Source organism: Borostomias antarcticus (genome assembly GCF_949987555.1).
Source record: "Borostomias antarcticus genome assembly, chromosome: 14".
NCBI classification, from domain to species: domain Eukaryota; kingdom Metazoa; phylum Chordata; class Actinopteri; order Stomiiformes; family Stomiidae; genus Borostomias; species Borostomias antarcticus.
In genome coordinates this window covers 8899321-8926351 of record NC_140247.1, presented here as the reverse complement: position 1 = coordinate 8926351, position 27031 = coordinate 8899321, and the positions used below count along the sequence as shown (strand labels likewise).

Below are 27031 nucleotides of genomic sequence, written 5' to 3'. Positions count from 1 at the left end.
ATGCGTGCGTGTGTATGTGTCTCATAGCTTTGCAACAACATACATACAACATAACAAGAGATTAGTTCTGTTAAAGTTTCTCTTTACTGGACATTTGAGAAAGCAATACATGTATTACCACTATATATGTGCATATGAGAAACATGTGTGTTCACTGGTAAATATGTTATTGAAGAGTGTGTGTGTAGGATTCGTGAGTGTGTGTGTGTGTGTGTGTGTGTGTGTAACTCTCACCTCCTCAGTGAGGCCCCTCCACCTCTTCCTGGGCGGGGCCCACATGGAAGTGATTACGCTGCTCAGGGAGGAAGAAATTACAGAGAAAACCTACCGGCTCCAGTCCCCCTATAACCACTCACACACACACACACACACACACACACACACTCACTCACTCACTCACTCACTCACTCACTCACTCACACACACACACACACACACACACACACACACACACACACACACACACACACACACACTCACTCACTCACTCACTCACTCACTCACTCACTCACACACACACACACACACACACACACACACACAGCCCCCCCCCCCCTCCACACACACACACACAGATACAGTACACATATGTACACACACACACACACACACACGTACACGCTAGGAACCCTGCCGCCACCTCGCCTCTAGCGGTACCTTTCCACTCCTGGCCCCGTCCGGACAAAGCGCCAGTGTGCCTCCTCGCCTGGCCCACCGAGCGCTGCGGAGCCGGGGCTGTAAATTCCTCTGAAAGAGCAGTTAAGAGGTAAAAAGGCCCCATTAAAACAGGCTAACTGGCGCTCGCCACGGAGCAGCCAACGCAATAAGTCATCACCTGCAGCCCCAAGGCGTTCCGGGGTTGGAGAACCCATGGGAGAAGAACGCTAGGAATAGAACGGATAGAACCTTTCAGCTACTTGTGAGATGTACACAAGATTCCATTATAACCACCAAGCTGAAGAAGTATTGTGACCAGAGGGAAATTTTACCAGTGAAACAAATTTTAGCATTTAAAATTAACTATTATACATTCTGGTAGCTGTTCTACGGTATTTACTCCACTTAGGAGAACCTAATAACTGCCCTCCGGTTCTGTCCAGAAGTCCCGGGTCCCCCTGTTTGGGCTCAGGCCATGAGAGAAGCTGTGTGTTTCCCAGTAGCCCCAGACAGAGACAGGCAAGTATGGGCTGCTTCAGGGGCGGAGCCTGACCACGGGTACTTCAGACAGGCGGGGAGGGGGGGGGGGGTCCTGGGGGTTTTTAGGCACTGAGGTGGGGCAGTAAGTGCTTTCACCCCAACCCTTTACCCTCCTAAGTGACCGCTGTTGTTTGTGTTTATCTTAGCTCCTGCTGCTGACCCTCTCTCTCTGTGTTCAGGCTGCTGACTCTCTCTCTATGTGTTCAGGCTGCTCACCCTCTCTGTGTGTTCAGGCTGTTGATTCTCTCTCTGTGTTCAGGCTGTTGATTCTCTCTCTGTGTTCAGGCTGCTAACGCTCTCTCTGTGTTCAGACTGTTGATTCTCTCTCTGTGTGTTCAGGCTGTTGACCCTCTCTCTGTGTTCAGGCTGCTAACGCTCTCTCTATGTGTTCAGGCTGCTCACCCTCTCTGTGTGTTCAGGCTGTTGATTCTCTCTCTGTGTTCAGGCTGTTGATTCTCTCTCTGTGTTCAGGCTGCTGACTCTCTCTCTATGTGTTCAGGCTGCTCACCCTCTCTGTGTGTTCAGGCTGTTGATTCTCTCTCTGTGTTCAGGCTGTTGATTCTCTCTCTGTGTTCAGGCTGTTGACCCTCTCTCTGTGTTCAGGCTGCTAACGCTCTCTCTGTGTTCAGACTGTTGATTCTCTCTCTGTGTTCAGACTGTTGATTCTCTCTCTGTGTTCAGGCTGCTGACCCTCTCTCTGTGTTCAGACTGTTGATTCTCTCTCTGTGTTCAGACTGTTGACCCTCTCTCTGTGTTCAGACTGTTGATTCTCTCTCTGTGTTCAGGCTGCTGACCCTCTCTCTGTGTTCAGACTGTTGATTCTCTCTCTGTGTTCAGGCTGCTGACCCTCTCTCTGTGTTCAGACTGTTGATTCTCTCTCTGTGTTCAGACTGTTGACCCTCTCTCTGTGTTCAGACTGTTGATTCTCTCTCTGTGTTCAGGCTGCTGACCCTCTCTCTGTGTTCAGAGTGCTCGCCCTCTTTCTCTGTGTTCAGGCTGCTGACCCTCTCTGTGTTGAGCAGCAACAGTCCAACCCGGAGACCAGGGAGACCAGGGAGACCAGCCCAGACCGTGGGGAAGATCTGCAGGTTGGATATGAGCTTGGTGAGCAGGACGGTTTCATTCTTGAATCATTCCAAGCGGGTAGCATGACGTGCAGTCGGGGTGACCCTGCTCTGTTTGTATGGTCGTCACTAGGCGGCCCATGCCATCAGCCCCGGAGTTTAGGAGAGTGGCACGGCCGTGTATACAGTGTGGTGTCTGGCTGCGCCTCAACCCCCCTTGCTCCTCCAAATCAAGGCCATCATTATCCCAGGCGCGTTTCAGGCTCCCAAAATACCCCTAGCGCAGCTGTCTGCACCTCTCTGTGCAACAGCTGGAGCAGCTCTGGGACCCCCCCCCCTCTCCCCCGCTCTCTCCCTCTCTCTCTCTCTCTCTCTCTCCCCGCTCTCTCCCTCTCTCTCTCTCTCTCCTTCCACGCTCAAACCAGTGGACGGGGAACAGGATAGCATAACCCCAGGTAGTGCAGAGGAAGAGTCAAATGTTCCATGTTTATGGATGTGCGGTTGCGTGTGTGTGTGTGCGTGGGTGTGTGTGTGCGTGTGTGTGTGCGTGTGTGTGTGTGCGTGTGTGTGTGTGCGTGCCTGAGCCTCACCCATCCATCTTGCCAAAGCCACCCCTGAGTGGCCTGTGTACTCAGCGGGCCGTAAAAGCCGGGGCAAATGGTGTGCGTGAGGCGTGAGAGTGAGACACGGAGGGGGGGGGGCGCGCTCCGCCAGAAGCCCCACCACATTTGTTGGCTTCTGTTCTACTCCCTCCTGCTGTAGTTACAAAACCTCACAGACCCAAGCAGGCCTCGCAAACAAGAGAGCAGTGGAATAGCTCCTCTGAAAATGTAAATAAAGGTACTATTTTATGAAACTGTCTCCAGACAAGAGTTTGTTTGGTGTACTTGATGTTTAAAAAATGGGGGGGGGGGGGGCTTGAGCCAGACAGTAAGTTTTTTTTTTGGGGGGGGGGGGGGGGGGCTTGAGACAGACAGTGAGCTTAGTAAGATAGTCAGTTGGTAAAGATATTTCCATCTAAAGTCAGAGTTTGAGTTTCATGTTTCTCTCTTTACTGCGTTTCTCCCCTGCAGCTGGTATCCAATGAAGGAATCAGTGACCTTTTCAACTGCCTCTTAAAACCTGACTGATGTCCACAGAGTCTCATAAGACAACTGGGAAACAAGACAGGACATCCGAGACACTCATGATGTGGAGTTGCATTTCATGGCTGTTTACTTATGGTTGCTAGTAGAGGCAGACTGACAACGCATGTCAATACAGCTGCAGGATCTAAGCTTGGCCTGAAGAGAAGAGGTACTATACTTGAGTCAAAGTGATTCAAAATGCAGTTTAGCCTCCTTTCCTGCCAACTCTCGTCTCTCGCTCCCCCGACACGCGGCCTCAGGAAGCAATCCACGCTCATAATAGGAGGAGAGGGAACATATTGGACTTCCTGTTTTGATTTCAAGGGAGAGCTAGATACACAGATATGACATGTGCTCTGGAAAAGCCCAGCTGCCCTCTAGTCTGGATAATATATGACGATGACTAATTGAGCTTAAGCCCTCAGCGCCTGGACTTCCTGTTTGAGATATCCCCATGACCTGATTAGTAACAGACCCAAGCCAGGTTATTTCTCTTGTCCCCAACCTGATGAAATCGAGTTGGGGAGGTATTAATCTGAGCCCTGTATGTTAGTGGGTGTGGCATGTGTGCTGTACGTTATTACGTGCGTGTGTTCGTTCATTTGCGCGTTTGTCACACATGTACCAGAACCCACCACCGGGGGGCGCTCTCCACAATTCATTTTTTCCCATTGCCAAGTACATTTTGCTTTGTGCATAAAAAACTATGCTTGGTGTCTTAGTAAAATTAAAGTATATTCTACTCAGGAGGCCCACTACTTTCTAAATCCACAGAGTTCAGAGCTTGAGGAGATCAGTAGGTCTTTTGGCGCTTGTTCTGTGGGCATAGGTCACCTGGGGGCCAGAAAAGTGAGCTGTAAAAAATTCTTCCCTGACCTCTCTCAATGAGATGATCGAGCAAGCTTCTGGAAAATGTTTGTCTATTGGCAGAACCTGTCTATTTTAGCAGAACAGGCTCATAGAGAATGCCGCAAAGCAGGGGTGGGGAAACAGAAAGCAGAGAGCCAAGAGAAAAAGGGGTGGGCTTGGCTGGATAGGGACAGCTGACGACACAGAGTGGGAAGGAGCTAGTCACGAGGAGGCAGAGGGCATTTCCAGGAGCCATTTGGAGTACCTTGGCCGAGGACGGGGGGGTTCTCTGGGACCTGCTACAGGGTGGCCTGCAGGAGACAGGGGGTGTCTAAACAGGACCTGTATAGAGTATAAGAGAGAGAGACACTAGGGAGGAGGGAGGAAGACAGGGTTAGTGGCTGTACTGGACATCCACAACAGACACAGGGGGTGTCTATCGGACTCAGGGTGGTCTGCGGGTGACAGTGGGGCATCCACTGGACCTGGTTAGAAGGTAGGAGGGAGAGAGGCACTAGGGGGAGGGGAGGCAGAAAAGGGTTAGTAGCACACAGACACATAAAAGCAACACAGATATTAAAACAGAACGTGCCAGTTGCAGGGCAACCACCATCTGTATACACATCTAAATATACACACAGTGCATAACAGGATATACTCCAATGTATATGAAGGATTCACAGGTGTCAGGGGCCGCATAATTGACACATTCCTCAGCAATGCGTCCATTCATAAATATTTTTAAAATAGTTGGCACCTGGCCAGACCAAATACCTTTTATTGTTTTGAATATGAACATTCCATGAAACAGTTTATAGAAAGTGAGGTTCTTTTTATGTTAACTATTTTAGTCACTGATATTTTATTTTAATTACTAAATTAAACTACTTAATTTCCAATAAATGCTTACATCACCGCCAAAAATTATGGGCCTATATGCTGGCTCTATAGATATATCTAAACTAGAAAAGTCACCTACACATTCAACAGCTGTACATGCTGATGACATGCAACATTGGTGGGGGACGACAGGTTCACTATGCCCTTGTTTTTATAAATTAATATTTTTGGTGATCTTGTTTTTCCATAAACATTGTGCAACAAGGTGCTGACCTTTATTCGTTTTTTTTTCATTCAACACTTAAGTTGAAAGCCTTGCTTGTTGAAAGCAGATTCACAGGTACATTATGAACAATGGACCCTCACAGTCAGAAACACACTAACACCTCCAAAAAACTCTGTCACTAAAACATGATCCATCTCTATGACACTCTTTCTGAAGACTTTATCAACATTCTGAAGAGCATTCTTTCTGCCCACTTTTCTGCTTGTCCCTTCTTGCCCTCGAGGCAGCATGGTAGACTAAGATTAATCTCAGATTAGCACAGAGAAGGAAAGCAAATCCACTTTCATGCTACGGCTGCCTCTGAAAACTCAAGTCACTGGTGTTGAAAAGCTGTAAACGTCTGACCCAAATAGATAGCCCTCCTCTTGGGCATGTAATCTGCTCAGCGTGATCACTTTGTCATCTCATCTTGATAGTTTGTAAAGGAGTGTGGTGAATTCAAGGCTTTTGACATTCCTCCACATATTAAGGACAAAGCTGTTGCCCTTCGGGGGTAAATCCATTGTAGAGCTCATGCAGTCTGTCTCCCTGCTGGGTCACATAAGTCAGACAAGTTCCCTGAGAGAGGATAGCAAGTGAAAAGGGCTTTGCTGGTGAAACTAAAAACATTTTGAAGAGTGAGTCGGAGCATCTGGTACCATTTAGTTAGGAGGGTCAGAGAGCCAGGGTTTCTGTCTACGGATCCACAACATCTTTCCCTCGTCCCGATTCTCCTTTCTTTTCTTCTTTTTTTTTGTTTTCCTCGGAAAAGAAAAAAGCACCCTAATTAAACAGAATTTTCCAAAATACCTTCCAAACCCCCTCCAACCCCTGTAACAATCTCAGACCTTACCCACCAGCACCCCACCCAAAATCCCCCCTTTTCTCTCTCTCTCTCTGCTCATTCGTCTCTCTGTGCTTCAGTGAAAAACCAAACAAGCCAGCCATTAAGTTGAGTTAAGCGCAGGAAGAGGGCCTTCAGGCCAGGCGGCCCTGTTTACAAGGGGCTAGTCAGGTTTCAGCAGCCCTTTGAAGAAAGCAGCGCATAGGAGACTGTCTGTCACTGGGCCAAGGCCCAGCACTGCTTCACTGACTCACTGCATTCTCCCAATTCATCTGAGCGGAGAAGGAAAGAGGGGGAGGGGGGCAGGGCGGAGAGAGATAGGGGGGGAGGGCAGAGGCGTAGAGGGCCAGACTAGAAATGGGGACAGGTAGATGGATGTCTTGTCTTCCCCAACAAGGCACTGTTTCTTTCGCGATCTTAAATCATGTCTGTTGTTACCTGTAACACTATATGAATAAATCATCTACTAGTGCACTGTTTAAAGAAGGGCTGGAAGAGCTACACTCGGACTGCGAGTATGTGAAGTACATGTAAATGGCTCAGGGCTGGAGGTATATGATCCTGGCAGTATCCACTTTCTCTAACACTACATTTATTTCATTACATCATTTCAGAGGTTCACTTTCAATCATTCATCACTTGGGGGATTTCAGCTTCACTGTGTTCTGCGTCGGCACTCTACTTCTGAACGATTATAAGCTCTGTGAAGCCCTTAACTTTTTAATTTCTCTTCACATTAGAGACGTACATCCTTCCACAGGATCTGAGAGACAAAGAACAGTCTCAGAAATTCTGTCATATAAATTAATATGCGTCCTAAAGGTGTGTCATTCCAGGTATCCATGTTACCTCACGCCCCGAGCCCTTGAGAGCCACGGGTAACACATTTCCAAGGCAGTCGCCTCACAGTCTGAAAGCTAACAGATGTTAAGGTATGACTCAACTGTCAACACGTTGGCATGGGCAAGAGGATGGAGAGGCATAATCTAGTAGAGATTGCGTGCGACTATGTTGGACCAAGATAGACACAGACAACAGCCAGGGCAAATGGCGAAGTTAAAAAGGCCGCAACATACAGATGGAGACACACAGTCGGCCACGTATGGCCCTACGCAGAACCTTATCATGGTAATTGAATGACTTGAGCGTAAAGGGGGGCATTGTATTGGAGCAAAACCATGAAACTGCACGCCCTAAGGACATACATTAGAGAAGAAATGTGATAGGCCCCTAAACAGAGCCAGAGTACTGTTTAAAATACAGAGTATTTAGATTGTATTTCTAAAGGGTCCATTGTTAGTTCCAGCCTGAACTACCTTTTAACATCCCTTCTTTCACATTAGTAAGGGGATTCAATACATGTAATTACTATTTAACACATTCTGTCAAACCTCACTTATAGCACAATATTCAAAAGCATTTTGATTACATGCCTTTAGAACTCCCTGGATCCGTGTTTCTGTAGAACTTGAGGCTAGACTGAATCTACATTTCTCAACTTGATATTTGCGCCTCAAAATGGCCCTGTACAGCATCAACTCAAACAAGTGAACAAGACTCAGCAAAGGAAACACATAAGACAAAGTTCTAAAAAAAAATGAAATCATAAGGTGTTTATTGTGTTGTCTCTGCCTCTTACTGTACATCATGGGAAATACATTTGTTGTATTAGACAGTTGTCAGATGTACCGTACTCCACCAAGTCAGTTATTAAAATGGCGAGATTTAGTGTTACAACACTTGTCTAGTCGTCTTGTGTCACATTCAGTAACTTTGGGGTAAAGGAGTTCTGCTACAATTTATAGTAGGTTGGAAACGCATTAATATACAGAACCAAAGTGACGGCCTGCTTCCAAGGATCTTAATGAGTAGGGGGAGAGAGAGAAACAAGATGGAGAGGCAGATTAGGGAAAGAACACATCCCAAGCTGCCCTGACTTTATACATTTTGTACATTAGAGGAGAAATGATTACAGTTCTGTGTTGAACAGAGGAGAAACGTTTGTTTGTTGTGCCACAGACTGCCAGACAAACGATGTGTGTCTCCTTTCAGAGGTGGCACAACAGTACCTAAACCAAGCACAGCTGACAAGAGAAAAAAAACATATCCGTCTTTAAATACAAATATATAATTTCATATCTTTACAAATACTATTTACAGTTGCATTTAATTACATCTGAAATGTTCACAGAGTGAAAAATAAAGTCTCAAAATGGCCGTTTGCTCAGGTCTCCTTTCCCTCCCCTCTCGCTGCAGTCCCAGCTGAATACTCACACTGGAGAGTTTTATGGCTGGTGACTTTAAAAAAAGAATGGTGGCCTGATTGGGGGAGGAGAGCCTTTCAGCACATGGCACTTAGTAACCATGTGTGTTGTTTGTCCAGAAACTTTCAGTCATTCTTGGATTGACAGTATGTTCTTAAGTCAAGCCCACCCTTCTCTTCAAAAGGTTTAGTTTTGGCATGGCTATCTGTACAAAGTCTATTGACGGCGTCCATAAAAAATACTGACGGCATCTGATCCCTGTATAAAGAGACCACTCTGAGAGAAGAAAATTGGAAAAAAAAGTATTTAGAAAACAAACGGATGAACGAATGGACGAGGAAAACAGCATGTTGTCCCGAGAGATCTACACGGTGGTCTCGCCGTGTTTACCGGTTGTGAGCCGGGTGTAGAACTTGCGCCAGGAGTGAAGCGTCTTTCCGGACCAGATCCAGAACCCAGAGGTGATCCCCACTATGAGGGTCATCAGGTACTTGATCATGTAGACGGTGAAGTCGGGGGTCATGCGGGGGCTGTTCTGGATGGGGCAGGGGATGGCCAGACCCTTGCAGTTGTGACTGACCCAGCTGCGCTCCCAGTGATGGCGAAATGCCTGCTCGTAGAAGAAGCAGGCGATGACGATGGTGGCGGGGACGGTGTAGAGCACGCTGAACACGCCGATACGCACCATCAGGCGCTCCAGCTTCTCCGTCTTCGTCCCGTCGTGTTTCATGATGGTTCGGATGCGGAAGAGGGACACGAAGCCGGCCAGCAGGAAAGACGTCCCGATGAAGAGGTAGATGAAGAGTGGGCCCAGCACGAACCCCCGCAGCGGGTCCAGGCTGTTCAGGCCGACGAAGCAGACGCCGCTGAGAACGTCGCCCTCGATCTGCCCCATGGCGAGGATGCTGATGGTCTTCACGGCGGGCACCGCCCACGCTGCCAGATGGAAGTACTGGGAGTTGGCCTCGATGGCCTCGTGACCCCACTTCATACCCGCCGCCAGGAACCAGGTGAGAGACAGGATGACCCACCAGATGGAGCTGGCCATGCTGAAGAAGTACAGCATCATGAAGAGAATGGTACAGCCCTCCTTTTTGGTCCCTTGTACAATAGTCTTATATCCATCAGGGGTGAAACTGTCATTGCACACCACCTTGTCCCCCAGGAAGTAGCCCGCTATGTATGCTATAGAGACCATGGTGTAGCAGCCAGAGAGGAAGATGATAGGTCTCTCTGGGTACTTGAAGCGCTGCATGTCCACTAAATATGTGGTGACTGTGAATAAGGTGGACGCACAGCACAGGGAGGACCAGATGAGGATCCATATGCGAGCGAACTGGATCTCTTTATCGTTAAAAAACATGTAGCCCCCACTGCTCCTGGAATGCTCACACGGGGCGGCACAATCCAGCTCCCCCATAAATTTATAATTCAGATATGATGGGACTTTGAGCACAGCTGGACAACGGAAAGGCCTGTCTGGCGTGGAGTAGACATGGACGCCTGGGGTCCCGGGGACGGGCATGTGGACGGGCGGGGCGGTGGCAGTGGACTCGTTCTGACCCACGCAAATGTGCCCGTCTCCCAGCACGGGGAAATTCTCGCAGCGGAGACGCTCGGGCCACTGGAAGCCGAACTTGTTCATGAGCGCCTCGCAGCCATGCTTGGCCCTTTCGCAGATGGAGCGGCACGGAGGAATGGCTTTTTCTAAAACTGTACACACAGGCGCATACATGGAGCATAGGAAGAATTTGAGCTCCGGTGAGCACTGTACCTTTACCAAAGGGTAAAACTGGTGCACCTCCAGGCCAGCGTCCTCTTGGTTGGTATGTCCTACCAGATTCGGCATGATGGTTTGATTGTAGGCTATATCCGTACATAGTGGTATGGAAATAGGCTGACAAAATCCATGGTCGGGAACTGCTATTCCATTATCTCCTTGGTACTGCCCTGAGATCAAAGCGGGCAGTAGAAGTGCGAAAGTAACGAAACTTCTACGGGAAATCATTGTCATTGTCAAATTAACTTCGCTTCTGATTTCGGCTATTTATTCCAGATAAACTCGTGCAGTGAATGTGTCCTTGTATTCCGCAGCATTAGGAAGTTTGAGAAACTTGCAAGTAACAGAATAAGAAACTGCTCCGGTATGCATATAGGGGACTGTTGCTCTCGCTAGCAGTGGGCTTCGGTTGTTTGACTTTTCCTTTGTGCAACTCACATGGTCCAATCAGACTGTTTCAAGTTCCCCTTGCAACTTTCTACAAGGGAGGAGGGATTTGGGGGTCTTGAAACAGATTTTCACCCTTCCCAAAATGTGATGCTGGTCATAGTGTGATGTGGTGGGGACACCGTGCGACCCTACAATGTCCCGTGAACTATCTGTCTATCAATCATCCGCAAATCAGTCTTCAGTCAGTCTGTCGCTCTACTTTTATCCAAAAGGATTCATTGCGCCCGGGGCACCACGGGACTGTAACGATCTCTAGTGGTTGATTTAACACGTCTACAACAGTTATAACATGTGTTTGTGTGTGTGTGTGTGTGTGTGTGTGTGTGTGTGTGTGTGTGCGTGCGTGCGTGCGTGTGTGTGCGTGTGCGCGCGCGCACACTATATGGGACACCTACACATTACACCTACAGGAGCTTTTATGACATTCCATTCTAAATTCAAAGGCATTAATATTGTTCCCTCCCTTTGCAGGTATAACAACTTCCACTGTTCTGGGAAGGCTTTCTACAAGATTTTGGAATGTGTCCGTGGGATCTTTTGCCCATTCATCCAGAAGAGCATTTGTGATGTCAGACTCTGATGTTGGACGAGAGGGCCTTGCCAAGCGCAATGCCAAGCATCGGATGGAGTGGTGTAAAGCATTCCGCCACTGGACTCTGGAGCAGTGGAAACGTGTCATATGTAGGCCTAGGTGTTCCAATACTTTTGTCCATATAGTGTATGTATGTATGTATGTATGTATGTATGTATGTATGTATGTATGTATGTATGTATAAATAAATAAAAATTATAATAAAATGTATGTCTCTCTCTCTCTCTCTCTCATTGTTGGTAGCCTATGCTACGCATTGTTGCTATGCCAATTTCACCACACAGCATAATCATTGGCCCTAAGAGAAGTCTCACGGACCAATACGTGTCTAGAAATATGTACTCAACTCCATACTCAACCCATACTCAACCCACTGGCGTTGATTTGACGAACGCGATAGCGAGCGCGTGCAGCCAACAACCAGGAGCTCGAGACCTATTCCTTCCTCTGCCAACTGACATCCTTGTAAAATCGAAATTTAGTGAGTTCTTCTGTGTGAAAAGTCAGTAATTAAATCGTGAATATTTCACCTGTAAGAATCAATTCTAAAAAGTAGTTTATTTATGGAGGTAGGTTGATTTGCTTTTGACATTAGCTAACTAGCTAACATTAGCTAGCAGATTTAGACAAGCAAATGTTAGCTAGCCTCAGCTAATGTTAGCCATCGTCTTTCTAGCCAGCTAGGCTAACTTAGTTAAGTTAGCTCAAGTAACGTTAAGTTAGTAAGTTGCCAAAGTAAGTTAACTTTAGTAGTTATTCTAGCTAACTTAAGCCACTTCATAAGTGGACATCATATTTATACCAAACTTAATTAATTCTTATCATGAAAATCATATTCTCCCTAGGTTAATCATGCTGTGAAAGGTAGAATCAATGATACAAGGGGAGTCAGAATGGCTTTTAACGGATTTCAAGGCACATCTTCAGGATCAGCTCTCTTTTCTGCTGATAAACAACAGGTTTTGCTTCTGTCATTTTCTATTGTATACTACCCATCCATGTACAAAGTTAGGGTAATGGAAAAACGTGTTGGCCTGTTTACATCGATAGCCAAATACAGTATGTTACAGTAGCTAGATAACTTCCATCTCAACCACCTATTCTATCCTAGCGAGTTTGATTATGGATTATAGGATTCTGAGACCCGAGTTTGGCTTCATTGAATGTCTCTTTTTGTCAACAGACTTGTGGAACTGGAGACAATGGCAGGCTGTTGCAACCATTCCTCCCTTCACCCAATTTCTCACTGCAAGAAGAACCTGCCATGTCCTACACACCATGGTCTGCCCATGATGATGATCCATATCAACTAATTGAATGCACCCAGAACAATAAAAGCAGGTACAGTTAGTGAACTAAACGAAAATGTGTATAACCCAGGCTCATACAACAGGGTTCAAAAGAGAGGATTCACACACACACATACACACACAAACACCGCTGAAGGGCGCACAAACCCGCTTCTTCTCTCTCTCGCTCCATCTTCTCGTCACTTGTCTCATTCGGCGCTAAACATTTCGACGGAGCAGTGTAGCATTTCATAACGGTTGCAGTTCCAGACGGTGACTGTTGTGTACAATAGCTTCTACAAGGAAGATGGGGCGGCTGTGGCTCAGTGGTAGAGCAGACCATCTAGTGATTGTAGGGTTGGCGGTTTGAATCCTGCCTCCTCCTGTCCACGGTCAAGACACTGAACCCCAAATTGCTCCCAATGAGCAGGCTCGAATAAAAGCACTATATAAATGCAGTCCATTTACCAATGTGGCTAACTAGTTGACCTAGCAAAGCGCAGCTAGCTTCTTTGGCTACAGCTATATAACATCAGCTATGCTCTTTATAGCCGTGGCTTTCAACTTAGGCTAGCCTAGCTAAGTTAGCTAACTAGATGTTGCTACGTTCGTTAGTCACTAACTGTCATAGCAGCTTGCTATGTAATTACATTTGCTAGTTGGCTAGCACTGGTGCCACCAGTGGAAAATGTTAGTTTTGAACCCTGTACAATGAGAAATGCTGTACATGATGTGTAATTACAGTACCTAGAAATAAGAGAGAAGGGAACTAGAAGGAAAAAACAATGTAGGGGGATTTTTTTGGGAATGTGAAGTGTCCAGCAGTTTGATAAAAACAACTTTGTGAGAGACATTTTATAGAATCTTATATTGCTTTCTTCAAGAAATCTCACTGATGGAATGAACTGTGGAAGTGAAGCTGATCTCTATGGGCTGGTGTCAAATATTTTGGAGGAGCCTGATCAAATGGACAGTTACTACACTGAAGAAAAGTAAGTATATCTAACAGTCTGTCAAGTGGAAGAGTGGTTTTGGGGGTATGATTTTACTGTACTGTATGATTTCTCAGGACATGCATTCAAATGAATGCATTGGCCTTTCTGTTGGTAAACAGGTTGTTCAAATGACTTTGTGCACCTTTAGGGCAATGTACAATTAACCAATGCTACCTCAGATCTCTAATTTGTAAGCACTCAACTCTCCTTTCAGGACACCATTCAATTTAAAATCAGTCTGGTCTTCAAAGCCCATGAGGGAGCAATACTTTCAGGCTGAGTCAAAAATGCTGCCAAACTCTGCCTTTTTGCCAAGTCATGCCTACCCTGAGCCTTTCGATATAACACAAGGACAGCCAATGAACAATGATTCTGAGGAGATGTATCAGCATTTCAACGGCTTGGATTCCAGTGAACAGTGGCTCTTCTCTTCCTGCAATGGAGAATTGGACACCTACTCTCCCCAGGCAAAAGAGATGTCGAAGCCAATGGGGATACATATTCCCACTGTGGGTAACTCCTATATGTCGAGAATGAGACCAAGTAAACATGAGTACAGCACAGCGGAAAAGGTTGGTGCACTCTGTGGTTCAGTGAATACTCACATGGATGCATTTTCACCCCAGAGCAAGATGAATAGCCATGGCTTTGATGATTATTATGAAGATTACACAGGCCAAAGCAGTGGCCAGACGAGAAGAACCAGGCAGTATACCATGCAAGGTGTCAACAAGCTGGCCAGTAATATCCAGGCCCTAATGGTTGGTGATCAGGTCAACACATCTGCCAGGGAGGTCCAGAACAAGCAGACTGCACAGATGCAGTATGAAGACAGCATGGCTGAGCAGAGAAAGTTCACCAGCCCCAGAGTGTCAACACATAGCACTCCAACCATGCAGTTTCACAAGGAGCTGGGAGGGAACTTTGGAGTCCTTCAGCAGGAGACTGATGGAGCAGGAAGAAAACAGCCATTGCAGAGTGAGTTCGGCTCCAAAGATCTATCTGGATTTGGTCTACAACATGACTATTTCCAACAACCAAAAGCACTATCTGCATCTTTCAATCCTCCAAATTCTTATCAGAGTAAGTTGATTGGGCAGAAAGGAAACAACCCCATCTCCACCAACCTGAATCTGAGCCAGTTCACTTCGCGATGCCAGCAGAACCAGAGCACACCCAAACCACCCAGAAGCAACAGTGTGCCTTCCGTCTCCTCCAAAATATTGTCACACTCTGTGTCCGAGTTTGTGCCTCAACAATCCCACCAAATCCAGAGAGGTCTACTGTCCATTGAAGATTTCAGTCAGGGGGATGGTACAGTGCTTCACATGGGACAAGGTCAGGTGGGGACAGGTGTGGACGGGCTGAGGGGATGTGGAGATAGAGACGTTGAGATGCAGCTGGACAAAAACAGGATGCCCGTATCTGGCCTGGTGGGAGAGGGCTTCTCCGCACAGCGCATGGATGGGAAGACCGCCAGGCCTCATACAGCCAGTCACATGAGAGAGGGTGACAAGAGGCAGGGGCTCCTTCACAACCCTTACCTGGACATCTTGGGAAGCATGTACAGCTCTCAGAGATTTGGAGGAGGAAACGGCAACGTTAACGCGGGGAAGATGCCACTGTTTCTGCCCTACATGTATCCTGGGAGCGACCCCAGACAGAACAACTACCACTTGCCCTCCATGAGGTCCTCTGGCTTCAACCCCAGGTCCTCTCTCCCTTATGGCAGCCCATTCCCCCTCGTTGACCTGTGTGATTTGCTGCCAGACAGTGAGTTTGCAGCTTTCAACCCTTATGACCTGATGGGGTCCAGTGGAGAGGGCCCGTACTCGGGGATTCCCTCGGCACTGAGGTCCCCGAGGATGAGGAACCGCGGGGGGCCCATGAGCCAGCTCCACTTCCACCTGGAGGAATGCTATGAGCAGTGGAGGTTCCTGGAGAAGGAGAGGAAGAAGGTAAGCATAGGTGTGTTAAGATGTGTTATGGTTGACTAAATATTATGCCCCTGATGATGGTGCCTGTTAATAAACATGTTAACTACCAATTATTGTTGTATGAATAGTTTTATTTGTGGGCAAATACAGACTCTTTTCTTTTTCATATTTTCTGTTTCAGACAGAGGTGATCCTTACCAATAGCTACCCTGTGAGGCGGATCTCAGCTGTAAGCAACAGTGCCTTCCCCAAAGTCCCTCCGAACCCATCCAGAGTGGACCATCTCATCGTGGACCAGATCAGAGAGCAAACCAGGGTGAGACACCCAACGCTAGAGTTGGTTACACCCAATGCTAGTCCCACCCACAGCTTTACTCGTCTATCACCAATAAAAGTCTCATTGATAAAGACTGTTGAGGATGGTTGCTGTAGGTGTTATTAGCTTAATTTGAAAACGGTACATATTTCTGTGTTAATTGGATAGTCACCCACATAAGTATGAAAATAATAGTATATTCATATTGTCATTGATGTTGTAATTTCCATTTCTTAGGTGGTGAGCCTTCTTGGTGAGATGGAGCATCTCCGTAGCTTCCCCTTTCACGCCAATATTGGTTCAGCCCTGGACAGACATCAAGAGGCTATTTACATTACCCAGGCCAGACGCGAGGAGGAATTTGTCAACACATCCAACCGGCAGAGGCCGGGAGGGGCCCATTTCAGAGAGGACAGAGGTAATTCAGAGAAAACATACAGTCGTGGTCAAACATTTACATACACTTGCAAAGAACATGTGTTGGCATGTCTCGAGTTTCCAATAATTTCGACTATTCTTATTTTTCTGTGATAGAGTGATTTGAGCACATTTGTCTTTGTCACAAAAAAATCCATGAAGTTTGGTTCTTTTATGAAATTTTTATGGGTCTTCTGAAAATAGGACAAAATCTGCTGGGTCAAAAATATACATCCAGCAATAATATTATTTGGTTACATGTCCCTTGGCGATTTTCACCTCAGATGCTTTTGGTAGCCATCCAAAAGTTTCTGGTTGAATCTTTGACCACAGAATCTGTGCAGTTCAGCTAAATTTGTTGGCTTTCTGACATGGACTTCAGCACTGTCCACATGTTCTCGATGGGGTTTAAGTCAGGACTTTGGGAAAGCCATTCTAAAACCTTAATTCTAGCCTGATTTAGCCGTTCCTTTACCACTTTTGAGGGGGTTTGGGTTCATTGTCCTGTTGGAACACCCAAGTGCGCCCAAGACCCAGCCTTCTGGCTGATGATTTTAGGTTATCCTGAAGAATTTTGAGGTAATTCTCCCTCATTATTCCATTTACTTTCTGTAAAGCACCAGTTCCATTTGCAGCAAAACAGGCCCAGAGCAGAATACCACCACCACCATGCTTGACGGTAGGCATGGTGTTCTTGGGGTTAAAGGCCTCACCTCCTCTCCTCCAAACATATTTCTGGTCATTGTGGCCAAACAGCTCAGTTTTTGTTTCATCTGACCACAGAACCTTCCTCCAGAAGGCCTTTTCTTTGTCCATGTGATCAGCAGCAAACTTCAGTCGAGCCTTAAGGCACCGCATCTGGAGCAAAGACTTCCTTCTTGCACGGCAGCCTCTCAGCCCCTGGCGATGTAAAACACGTTTGACTGTGGACACTGACACCTGTGTTCCAGCAGCTTCTAATTCATTGCAGACCTGGGCTGCGTTCCGAATCGCATACTTCTACTTCTTACTACCAGTACCTACTACAGCTGCCCTTAGAAAGTACGTACTTTGCAAGCAGTAGGCATCCAATTGGGACATACTACCTTGTCATAACATTGCGCCTTGAAATTTGCCCACATCCGTTGCTGTCCATAACACGACATTCTTCTACAGCTGTCACGACTCGCACATGTGACGCACATTTCCGCTGCGCACAGGATTGTGGGTCAGAATAGCCAGAAAAGCCTGCAGGCTTGCATACTGCAAAACACGACCGGATGTAGTAGGACATCCTGGTATTTTTTGCCATACTGCATGTGGCATACTATGTATTGGGACATACTCACCCTGTTTTGGCATACTATATAGTAGGGTAGTATGCGATTCGGAACACAGCCCTTCTTTTTGGTGGTTCTTGATTGACCATCCTGACCAGTTTTCTCTCAGCAGCAGGTGATAGCTTGCATTTTCTTCCTGATTGTGGCAGTGACACAACTACACAGTTGATCTTGGGACCTGTAACTGCTTTGAAATGGCTCCAAGTGACTTTCCTGACTTGTTCAAGTCAGTGATCCGCTTTTTCTGATCCGTGATGAGCTCCCATTGAAACGTTTGTAGCTGAGCCTAATGATTGTATCAAATGAGCCCTATTTAAATGGGCTCAGAGAAGTCACCAGCTGTAGTCAATCATAATCACTCACAAGAAGTTAAGAGGCCATGCCACAAATTTGATTGACACAACTTTCTACATCACCACAATTGATAATTATTAATATTACTGTATTTTTGACCCAGCAGATTTGGTCACATTTTCAGTAGTACATAATAAATTCATAAAAGAACCAAACTTCATGTATTTTTGTAACAAAGAAGTATGCTCTCCAATCACTCCATCACAGAAATATAAGAGTTGTAGAAATTATTGGAAACTCAAGATTGCCACGACACAAGTGTATTTAAACTTTTGACCATAACTGTATCTGACCTAAAATCTGGGCTGTATTCACTGACATGCTTTTCTGGCTCAGTCTGTATTGTCATGTCTAAGCATGGCGCACCAAATCAGAAATGTTTCCTCTTGAAAAAGCCTGATCATGTCTGCTTCTTGTGGTTCTGAAAGACATCCTGCTGCTGGCCGTGGCACTGAGGGACCTGTGTGTCACCACCAAGAAGTCCCGCACCGCCATGTGGTGTGCCCTGCAGATGACCCTCCCCAAGACCTCCACCGATCAGCTGGAGGAGCAGGGCGAGCGAAGGCCCTTCTGAGGAGAGAGGGCCTCTGCCCTTCTGATGCTCCCACCATGACGCCATGCCTGGCCCATTCATAGTATGAAATGTGATTTATCTTATACAATTTAGGCAGCACGGTGGCTCATTGGTTAGTACTGTTGCCTCAAGGTTCTTCTTAAGTACATTTTTTGTTAATCATAAGTGAAAAGGAGATTATTGTGAATCATAAGTGAAAATTACACTAAGTAAGCATGATAATGGAATCCATTTTATGTCATTCTATGTTTATGTTTACATACTAATCAATCGCTAATAATTCTAAACTTTTGGGGGTTTTTCTCTTCTGAAACTGATATGCATTGACTGTTATCAATTGTATCTTGTTCAAAGTCAAAGTGTTTTATTTATCAAATGCACATTATAACACAAGGTAATTCTGAACAATGAAATCCTTAGGACATGGCAAGCAACAACTATGTAGTAGGCATAAAAATATTAGATGTTAAAGAGTCACAAATAAGGGCAGACAACAAAATATACCTAGCAGCACATCCAGAGCTCGTAAAGGAGTAAAAGTTAAATATGATTAATATAAAGTGAAGGAGTGTTGATGGACATTGAATTGTGGTGATGCACATTGAATGGAGCTAGGAAGTGACTACAGCATACAGTGTGATCACTGGGATTAATGTGACTGGTTTGACAAGACTGGTGGAAACTGCAGGAAAAAAACAGAGTCTGGTAGTCTGCGCCCATATGCTTTAATGTTTATCTTATTTACTGATTAACAGCAATGCAATGTTAATCACATTGTTTCTCAGCCAATTTCTAAGTTAAAACATGAGCCAGCTAACAATGAAGTTCCCCAAAGATTGATTTTCTGCATGTAGTTATTTCATCATATGAAAACAAGAAAGTATAGCACCAGTCTTTAAAACAGCTTTTATTCATTTGAAATTGTTAAAAATGTCCCCGTTGCAGTACTCTGTTCAATGTACATGATCTAGTTGGGGTATAATAAAGATGTCACCATCACCAGTTTGCTCTTCTCTTACATGAGTGCATAGACGCTAAGTGAAGGCTTGAGGGCCCAACAAAATGACATGAGTGTTAAGAGGAGTATGGAGTTGAGGCATTTGCAAGACATTGGCACGTTGTGTACAGCAGCAGCAGCTCTGTACATGAGTATAAAACAAACCAATGGTGTATTACTCCCACTGACAACTTCTCAGAAGTTGTAGGCCTTGCAGAATATTTCTGTACTCCTATTAGCACATGAAACTGAAATGGAAATCCAAACAAATGTTGCTCCTTTTCTGTTCAGCAAAGGCAGACTAGTGACTGGTTACAGGTAGGAGCTTGTACAGGTTAAATATGGATTAGTTTGTTTACTCAACAAGAGTCAAACCACTGAGTGTTTTCCTTTCTTGACAAATGTTTTCATGGGTAACAATAGCTGAACGTGTTTTCCAGCTTTAGATAACATTTAGTAAACTCTACATGCCTGTATGAATACTAACAGCATGAAGAAAGCAATTAACAGAGTGATGAGTTCAATCATTGCTCTAAATCAAGAAGTTGTGTTGACACATGTTAAGAGGGGCTAGGGAAAAAGAGGCATCAAAGATTGTTTTTTTTGTGTCCGGTAACAAAACCATCTAACAATGTCCAAAAGGGTCACGTTTCGGTTTTATCTTTTGCGTTCCCCTTTTTGTGTGCGTTTCTTCTCCTTGTCCTTCCTCTCCTGCTTGACCAGCTTGTCCTTCTCGCGTTGCATCTTGTCCTGCTCCTTCTTCTTCTGGGAATCCTCCCGGGCCTGGTCACGCTGCTGCTTCTTACGGGTCAGTACCTCCTCCACGTTGGTATTCTTAAACAGGGCTGAGACTCAGAGTCAAGGATATCACACACCATCAAACGGCCGGGCATGGAGCCCTCAATCAATCAATCAATCAAAGCTTTATTTGTATAGCGCATTTCATGCCCAGAGGCAACACAATGCGCTTTACAGAGAACAAGGGAGGTGGGCATACGACCCACTCTCTACATATTCCAGAGGGAAGAAAAAAAAAAAAAAAACGTAATCACCCGGGGGCCAGATAAGTGAGCTGTAAAAATTCTTCCCTGACCCCTCTCAACAGCCCTAGTACTTTTCCACTACATTACCAGAGAGAATAAAGGTCATCAATAATATCTGTATAATATATGTTTGTGCACTGTAAATGAGTTAGAATACAACAGACTGTAGCATGGAAAAGGATACATTTTTCACTGCTTAGAAAAGCTCCACCTGCCGGCTCCTCTTCTTCAGCTGCAGTGTTCATGTCAAGGAAACCGACACCGATTCTTGTGAACATAATATTATGGTGTTTTACATGGGTGACACCTGTTGATACAACACTCACTGTGTGTGTACCACAGTTCTGCACATCAGCTGGGCTACAAAAATACTACATACAAATATCCAACAGCCATAGCTAATCATCTAGACCAAGGATATTCTTCATCATCGGTGACATTGGCATATTGAGCCAGGAGGGCCTCTTTCTTCTTCTTTGACTCCTCAGACACCTCCTTCTGTTTCACAACAATCTGGGCTTGTTTCTCTATCAGGCTGGCGATGGCCTGTACCTCAACTATGCACAGAGGTAAGAGGGAGAGTTAGTGGAGGAGGTCAGCATCAGATAATGATCAGGTGAATAATTACTATGATCTTGAATATTCTTCACAGGAGGAGGTGAACCTCTCCTCCTTGCATCTAATACACAGCACACTGTAGCCTCAGCCTACCATCAACATCACTCTTGGCTGCAGACCGGGCCTTGCTCTCCGTCCACTGCCTAATGATCTCTCTACAGACATCTTCAAGCGAGTCTTCCTCCTGTGAATGCGAGACAAAGGCATACGAGTAACAGTTGTTGTTCAAATAACTCTGACTCAACTATCGACGAGAGGCAATCGTTTCTGTTCGCTGGCCTGCTACGAACAAACTCGAATGTCAGCAACCGACAGAGCTGTCTAAAATTAGAAAGTAAGTACTAGAAGGCAGAAATACTGACTCACTGGCTAATAAAAGCAAGCTAGCACAGGAGTCGGCTAGCTAGCTAAGTGACCAGTCTTCTTTAGTCATTCGCAACTATAACGTTACGCTAGTTAAAGTGAGGTTGCTTTTTCCCCTAAAATGCTACACATGAACAACTATATCATGGCATGGCAGCTCACGACAGTCACCTATTAGCTCACGTTACGGTGACTAACGTCCCAAGTTGTAGCAGTGAGCATCGCATGGTGTGTCGTGCAGTTTACATTTACCAAAAACGCTGACAGGATTCCTTGTAATGCATCTCCCTTCTCATCATCCGTCTCCTCTTCTTGCAAGACTCCTAAAATATACGCTCCATACACCTCGCGATCCACTTCCAAAGAATCAAGTCGATCATTTAGCCAGTTTTCAAACTCCCCGGCGTCTGTCACGGGCGCAGCCATGATGGCCCTATGGGGTCCAGACACCACGAGACGACCGTGCAGATTGCCTGCTAAAGCAACTCGGTGTTTATTTCAGGCGGGTTTATTTATAGTTTATTTCAACTCTGTGTTTATTCCACATATCTATGGAAAACAATCGTTAATTCAAATTTGAACTACGTTTACTGGCGTCCGAAATCTTGAAGAAAACATAATCTGATATGCACCTATATTGCTCTAGCTGACACGAATAATACAGCGCATAGCAGGGATTTGGAAGCTTCTAAATGTACAGGCTGGCAAAAATTCACTTGACAGTAAGATAAACAATATTATAGCTATGTGGCAAAATTCCATTGGTTGGATCTGACCTCAAGGTGGAGCCCGTGAGTCTGGTGCCTTAGGCCTCGTAACCATGGAGGTATACTCGTAACACTCTCATCCTTCATTTGCAGTTTAGACAAAGAGAATGGAATGTCAAGAGGGAACACTCCATTCATTCTGATATGGAACCAAAACGCCCAGGAGCTGAGCCGGGCCGTCGCCATTTTGGACTGTCAAGTTGATTGCTTAACCTGTGCTGCACTGTTAGCTGTCAGTGTCATGCACTCACTTTTTCACGTTGACACTTGTGTTAACTAAATAATAAATAATTTTAAATAATAGAATTTACTTTCATGCTCATACCCATTACAAGCTGTAACTTGGCTAGACTAGCCATCTTCAGTAATACCAAGGAGCTGTGTCTGGGAGGTAGGATGGAAGCAGCATAGGGCCAAGCCCCCAGGATTCGAAATCTAAAGTGAAGGCCTATTGAACCGCGCCATCTTGGCTAGATTTGTAGTCACTTGGCTATTTCCGGTGACTTTTGACTTGCGCAGTTGAGCTTCTCTGGCCGACGCGCGTCCACGAAAAAGTTCACATTTATCTGAAATGTAGACGCGCGTTCCCGGCTCTCTCGGCTCTCCCCGCTTTGATTTAGCAATGAAAACCGGCTTGCATATTAACCTGTTTTTGTCAAATATATCAATTGGAGAAATTATTTTTTGATCCTGGCATCTTAGTTTTAACAGGTTAAATATAATTGAACATGTTTTGTTTGCTAGTAGATGGTATTCATTCCGTTCGCGATAACGTTATTGCAGCCAGGCTAAATTCCTCCAGGGAGCCAGTGACTGGCGAGTTGAAGAGCTTCACTCCCCGCCAGCAGGAGCTTTGGCCGCGGCTACCGCATCTCGGATAACCCGCTGAGTTCCTGGCTGCTATTTCACAATTACAAATTAGACATTAAAAGCATTAAAACGAAATGTGAAACATTATATATATATATATATATATATGTGTGTATGGAGCAATTGTTTTTAATGTCCGACTTTTGTCTGTGCTGTTCAGTAAATGTGCATCTGTCCTAATTTATTGTAGCCTATCTACTACACAACCTAGTTCAAATTTATGAATCTCCCGCGGAAGTCAGGAGGGTTGGCAAGTAGGCTATGGTCACTGCTCCCCAGTAAAATTGAATAATTGAGGGGTTACTTACAGTACAAAAAAGTACAGCATTTGTAGAACTCGGATGATACTACATAAATTGCCATGCAAAGCCAGAGACTGTTGCTTGTAGACGACAAGACTGCTGTAACCATTCAAATGTGGAGGCTACACTGCATTGAAGGTGGGTTGGCTTACTTGACACAGAACACAGAAAACGGACACCACAAAAAAGGGCTTAAAGCAGGTCCTAAACAGCAGCAGGTCTGGTTGAGGTGTGAACTGGTCTCCTAAAAATGGCTTGAGCTGTGAGGATAAGAGGAGGCACACTGTTTCTGTTATTACATTTCAATAATAGAATATGACACACAAACCACATACATACACACATACACATACAAAGGCCCGTCTTGGTTTAAAGCCCACTCACCAACGTCAAGGTGCAAGCCTATCGAGTGGGAACACGAGACCAATCACGAACAGGACAAACTCAGACGGGACAACACAGCATACAAATAATCAAGGAATATGTATGTTGTCATGCTGTTTCACATTTCGTTTTAATGCTTTTAATGTCTAATTTGTAATGCTTTTAATGCCCCCCCCCCCCCCCCCCCCCCGCAATTTGGTTTGGAAATGATCACGCCGCGGGAGATTCATAAATTTGAACTAGGTTGTGTAGTAGATAGGCTACAATAAATTAGGACAGATGCACATTTACTGAACAGCACAGACAAAAGTCGGACATTAAAAACAATTGCTCCATACACACACATATATATATATATATATATATATATATATATATATATATATATATATATATATATATATAATGTTTCACATTTCGTTTTAATGCTTTTAATGTCTAATTTGTAATGCTTTTAATGCCCCCCCCCCCCCCGCAATTTGGTTTGGAAATGCTCCCTATTTCTGAGGTCCCAAGGTTGGTGAGTATGGCAAGCTATAAGCTATTAATACAAGCATACCGCTCAAAAAGGGCTTAATACATACAACAAACTGATCAGGCTAATCATTTTTAATGAAAATGACCACAAGACAATCTCCTGTGCATAGTTGAAATGGTAGTGGGATACGGTGATAAACTGGAGTGATCATTTGACAGCAATTATTAGCCTTTTCCAGGAATGGACAGAAATGGGATATTTTTAGAATAACAGGAATGTATTCACATACAATGTAAAGGAGTTGATGTGTAGCATGAAGATGAAACGATACACTGAGTTTGGGTGTTTTCAGTCAACGTTGGCGTTGACCGCTTCCAGCTATCGAATGGCCGACTGGTGTAAGATGGATAGCCTAACGTTAGAGAGATAAATGTAGGCTATGGTTATGTTAATAAAGCTAACAATGATGTTGTAACATGCATGCAGCACTGCCGATCTGATCTGAACGATTGATTCATTATTACCATGGATCGGTATTGGGATTGATCAAGGGCGAGTGTGAAATAGCAGCCAGGAACTCAGCGGGTTATCCGAGATGCGGTAGCCGCGGCCAAAGCTCCTGCTGGCGGGGAGTGAAGCTCTTCAACTCGCCGGTCACTGGCTCCCTGGAGGAATTTAGCCTGGCTGCAATAACGTTATCGCGAACGGAATGAATACCATCTACTAGCAAACGAAACATGTTCAGTTATATTTAACCTGTTAAAACTAAGATGCCTGGATGAAAAAATAATTTCTCCAATTGATATATTTGACAAAAACAGGTTAATATGCAAGCCGGTTTTCATTGCTAAATCAAAGCGGGGAGAGCCGAGAGAGCCGGGAACGTGCGTCTACATTTCAGATAAATGTGAACTTTTTCGTGGACGCGCGTCGGCCAGAGAATCTCAACTGCGCAAGTCAAAAGTCACCGGAAGGCCAGAAAAGCACAACTGCGCAAGTCAAAAGTCACCGGAAATAGTCAAATGACTACAAATTTGCCAAGATGGCGCGGTTCAATAGGGCTTCATTGTTGATAGCGGCCAGTGAATGGAGTGGCTGTATCCAGTTCTATTAATACATCCATGCATAGGGCAGACCTGCCAACTTTCCCGATTTACGCGGGAGAGTCACGATTTTTAACCCTTTCTCCCGCGAGGCTCCCGATCAGATTTTTCCCCAGAGGAAAAAAGTATGATTGTGGGGGATATTTGTCGCAGTATCTGGCAACCCTGCCTGCGTGCATGACTCCAACCAGGCGAAGTGCATCACTCGCATAGCCGCGCAGTTGAAAAAGTTTGTACTATCTTAGGCTGTGTCCACACTACAGATTCACTGTTTCTCAGCCCCCAGTTGCCGACTGAAGTCAATCCAAAATGGCTGCGAATATGAACAACGGTAAGTAAAAATATGATTGAAACACAATTGTGTGAATTGAAAAGACAATGTTCAACTTTCTAATGCCGTAGTTACTAAAACCTATCGTTATTAGCCGTTCAGTGTTTTTTCAACGGTGAAGTTGTAACTTGCAACCAGCAAAAGTGATGAAACGAGTCCTTCTGGTCACAACCGTCGTCTAGCTAACGTTACAGGCAATCTTTAGGCTAACGCGTTAGCTAGCTAGGTAACCTATCTAGGTAATGTCGTCATTTAAAAAAAAAGTGAGAACAAGAGACATGTAAGCGCAACAGAGAGAATCTGCGCATCCATGTTTTTGCGACTTCGCTATAGCTCGAATGCACACAGGTCGGAGGTAAGTATTTTGCCACTTGCCATCTCCGGCCACAAACGAACACACCATTACAGCCACGCACCTATGGTGCGATGTCTTACAGCTACGCACAAAAAAAAGATGCGGTATTTCGTTTCCATAACAACATTCTTGACTCTACCCAAGTTCGATACATTGTACCTTACGTTTTATCTTGTAACCAACCGTTACATTATTTACTTGCACTAAGCAACTTTTTGGCTTTTACTGTTATGTCAAAAAGTAGAAAGAGTGCTCTGGCTCTAGCCTATTTAGAGGCTGAGGAGGAGAGTTGGTCGGACTCGATTATGGGTTCACGATATCCTCCGTGGCCGACAGCAGAGGTGGAGGGTGAAACACCTGACACTCCTCCCAAGAAAAGACAAATTGAAAAATAAAAAAATAAATATGCTGCCAAATTCCAGTCGACCTGGACCGAGACCTTCTCCTGGGGGAATGCCAGCCGCTGTAGCACCCACCATGCGTTTTGCAAGCCTTGCAACGTCGACCTCAGTGTGGAGCACGGAGGGAAAAATGATTTAACAAAACATGCTAGCACGGCTAAACATAAAGTAGCCATTGAGGGATAGAGGAACGCCAACGATTGATTCATTCTTTATTAGAGGACACTCAGAAGCTGATCTAGTGACCAAGGCAGAGTTGAAAATGGCCATGCTGATGCCAAAAACAACCTGCCGTTGGCATTTAGCGACGAGTTCAGCAAGTGTTGCTGCCATGTTTCTTCATTCTTACGTCGCCAAGAAGTAGGCAGAACCAAAACTACACACATGATCAAAGGTAGGCTAACCATATTGCTGATGGAAAATATATGCCAACTTTAGGCTATTTGAACCATATCATCTCAATCAATTGTGAATTACAACTTTTTTTTTTTGTAGGAGCCATCGCCTTGGAGCTGGATGACCAAGTGACCAAAACATGTCAGACTC

The 27031-nt window shown here is 45.2% G+C and overlaps 3 protein-coding genes across 3 annotated transcripts; 1 reads left to right on the top strand and 2 right to left on the bottom strand.

The window, feature by feature from the left end:
- Positions 1–7877: 7877 nt before the first annotated feature.
- On the bottom strand, positions 7878–10229 carry fzd2 (frizzled class receptor 2). The gene has a single exon (XM_084448800.1). It carries the CDS (start codon positions 10183–10185, stop codon positions 8815–8817), a length of 1371 nt encoding a protein of 456 aa, XP_084304926.1. The 5' UTR covers positions 10186–10229; the 3' UTR covers positions 7878–8814.
- Positions 10230–13843: 3614 nt separating this feature from the next.
- moto (minamoto) lies at positions 13844–18473 on the top strand (the record flags this gene model as incomplete). Its single annotated transcript, XM_084448414.1, has 4 exons — positions 13844–15514; positions 15675–15809; positions 16047–16227; positions 18328–18473. The coding sequence occupies 4 exons, from the start codon at positions 13844–13846 to the stop codon at positions 18471–18473; spliced, it is 2133 nt and encodes a 710-aa protein (XP_084304540.1).
- An 818-nt stretch (positions 18474–19291) lies between these two features.
- On the bottom strand, positions 19292–21932 carry ccdc43 (coiled-coil domain containing 43). Its single transcript, XM_084448677.1, has 5 exons — positions 21747–21932; positions 21225–21315; positions 20935–21070; positions 20698–20750; positions 19292–20315 (listed from the first exon to the last, which is right to left on the bottom strand). The coding sequence occupies exons 1-5, from the start codon at positions 21918–21920 to the stop codon at positions 20128–20130; spliced, it is 642 nt and encodes a 213-aa protein (XP_084304803.1). The 5' UTR covers positions 21921–21932; the 3' UTR covers positions 19292–20127.
- Between the last annotated feature and the right edge of the window lie 5099 nt (positions 21933–27031).

Coding starts and splice junctions, on each gene's coding strand:
- fzd2 (XM_084448800.1), bottom strand. CDS start 10,185: ATGTATGCGCCTGTGTGTACAGTTTTAGAAAAAGCCATTCCTCCGTGC.
- ccdc43 (XM_084448677.1), bottom strand. CDS start 21,920: ATGGCTGCGCCCGTGACAGACGCCGGGGAGTTTGAAAACTGGCTAAAT. Junction 21,071..21,224: donor AGCCAAGAGTGATGTTGATG/GTAGGCTGAGGC, acceptor CTCTGTGCATAG/TTGAGGTACAGGCCATCGCC. Junction 20,751..20,934: donor AATGTCACCGATGATGAAGA/ATATCCTTGGTC, acceptor TGACATGAACAC/TGCAGCTGAAGAAGAGGAGC.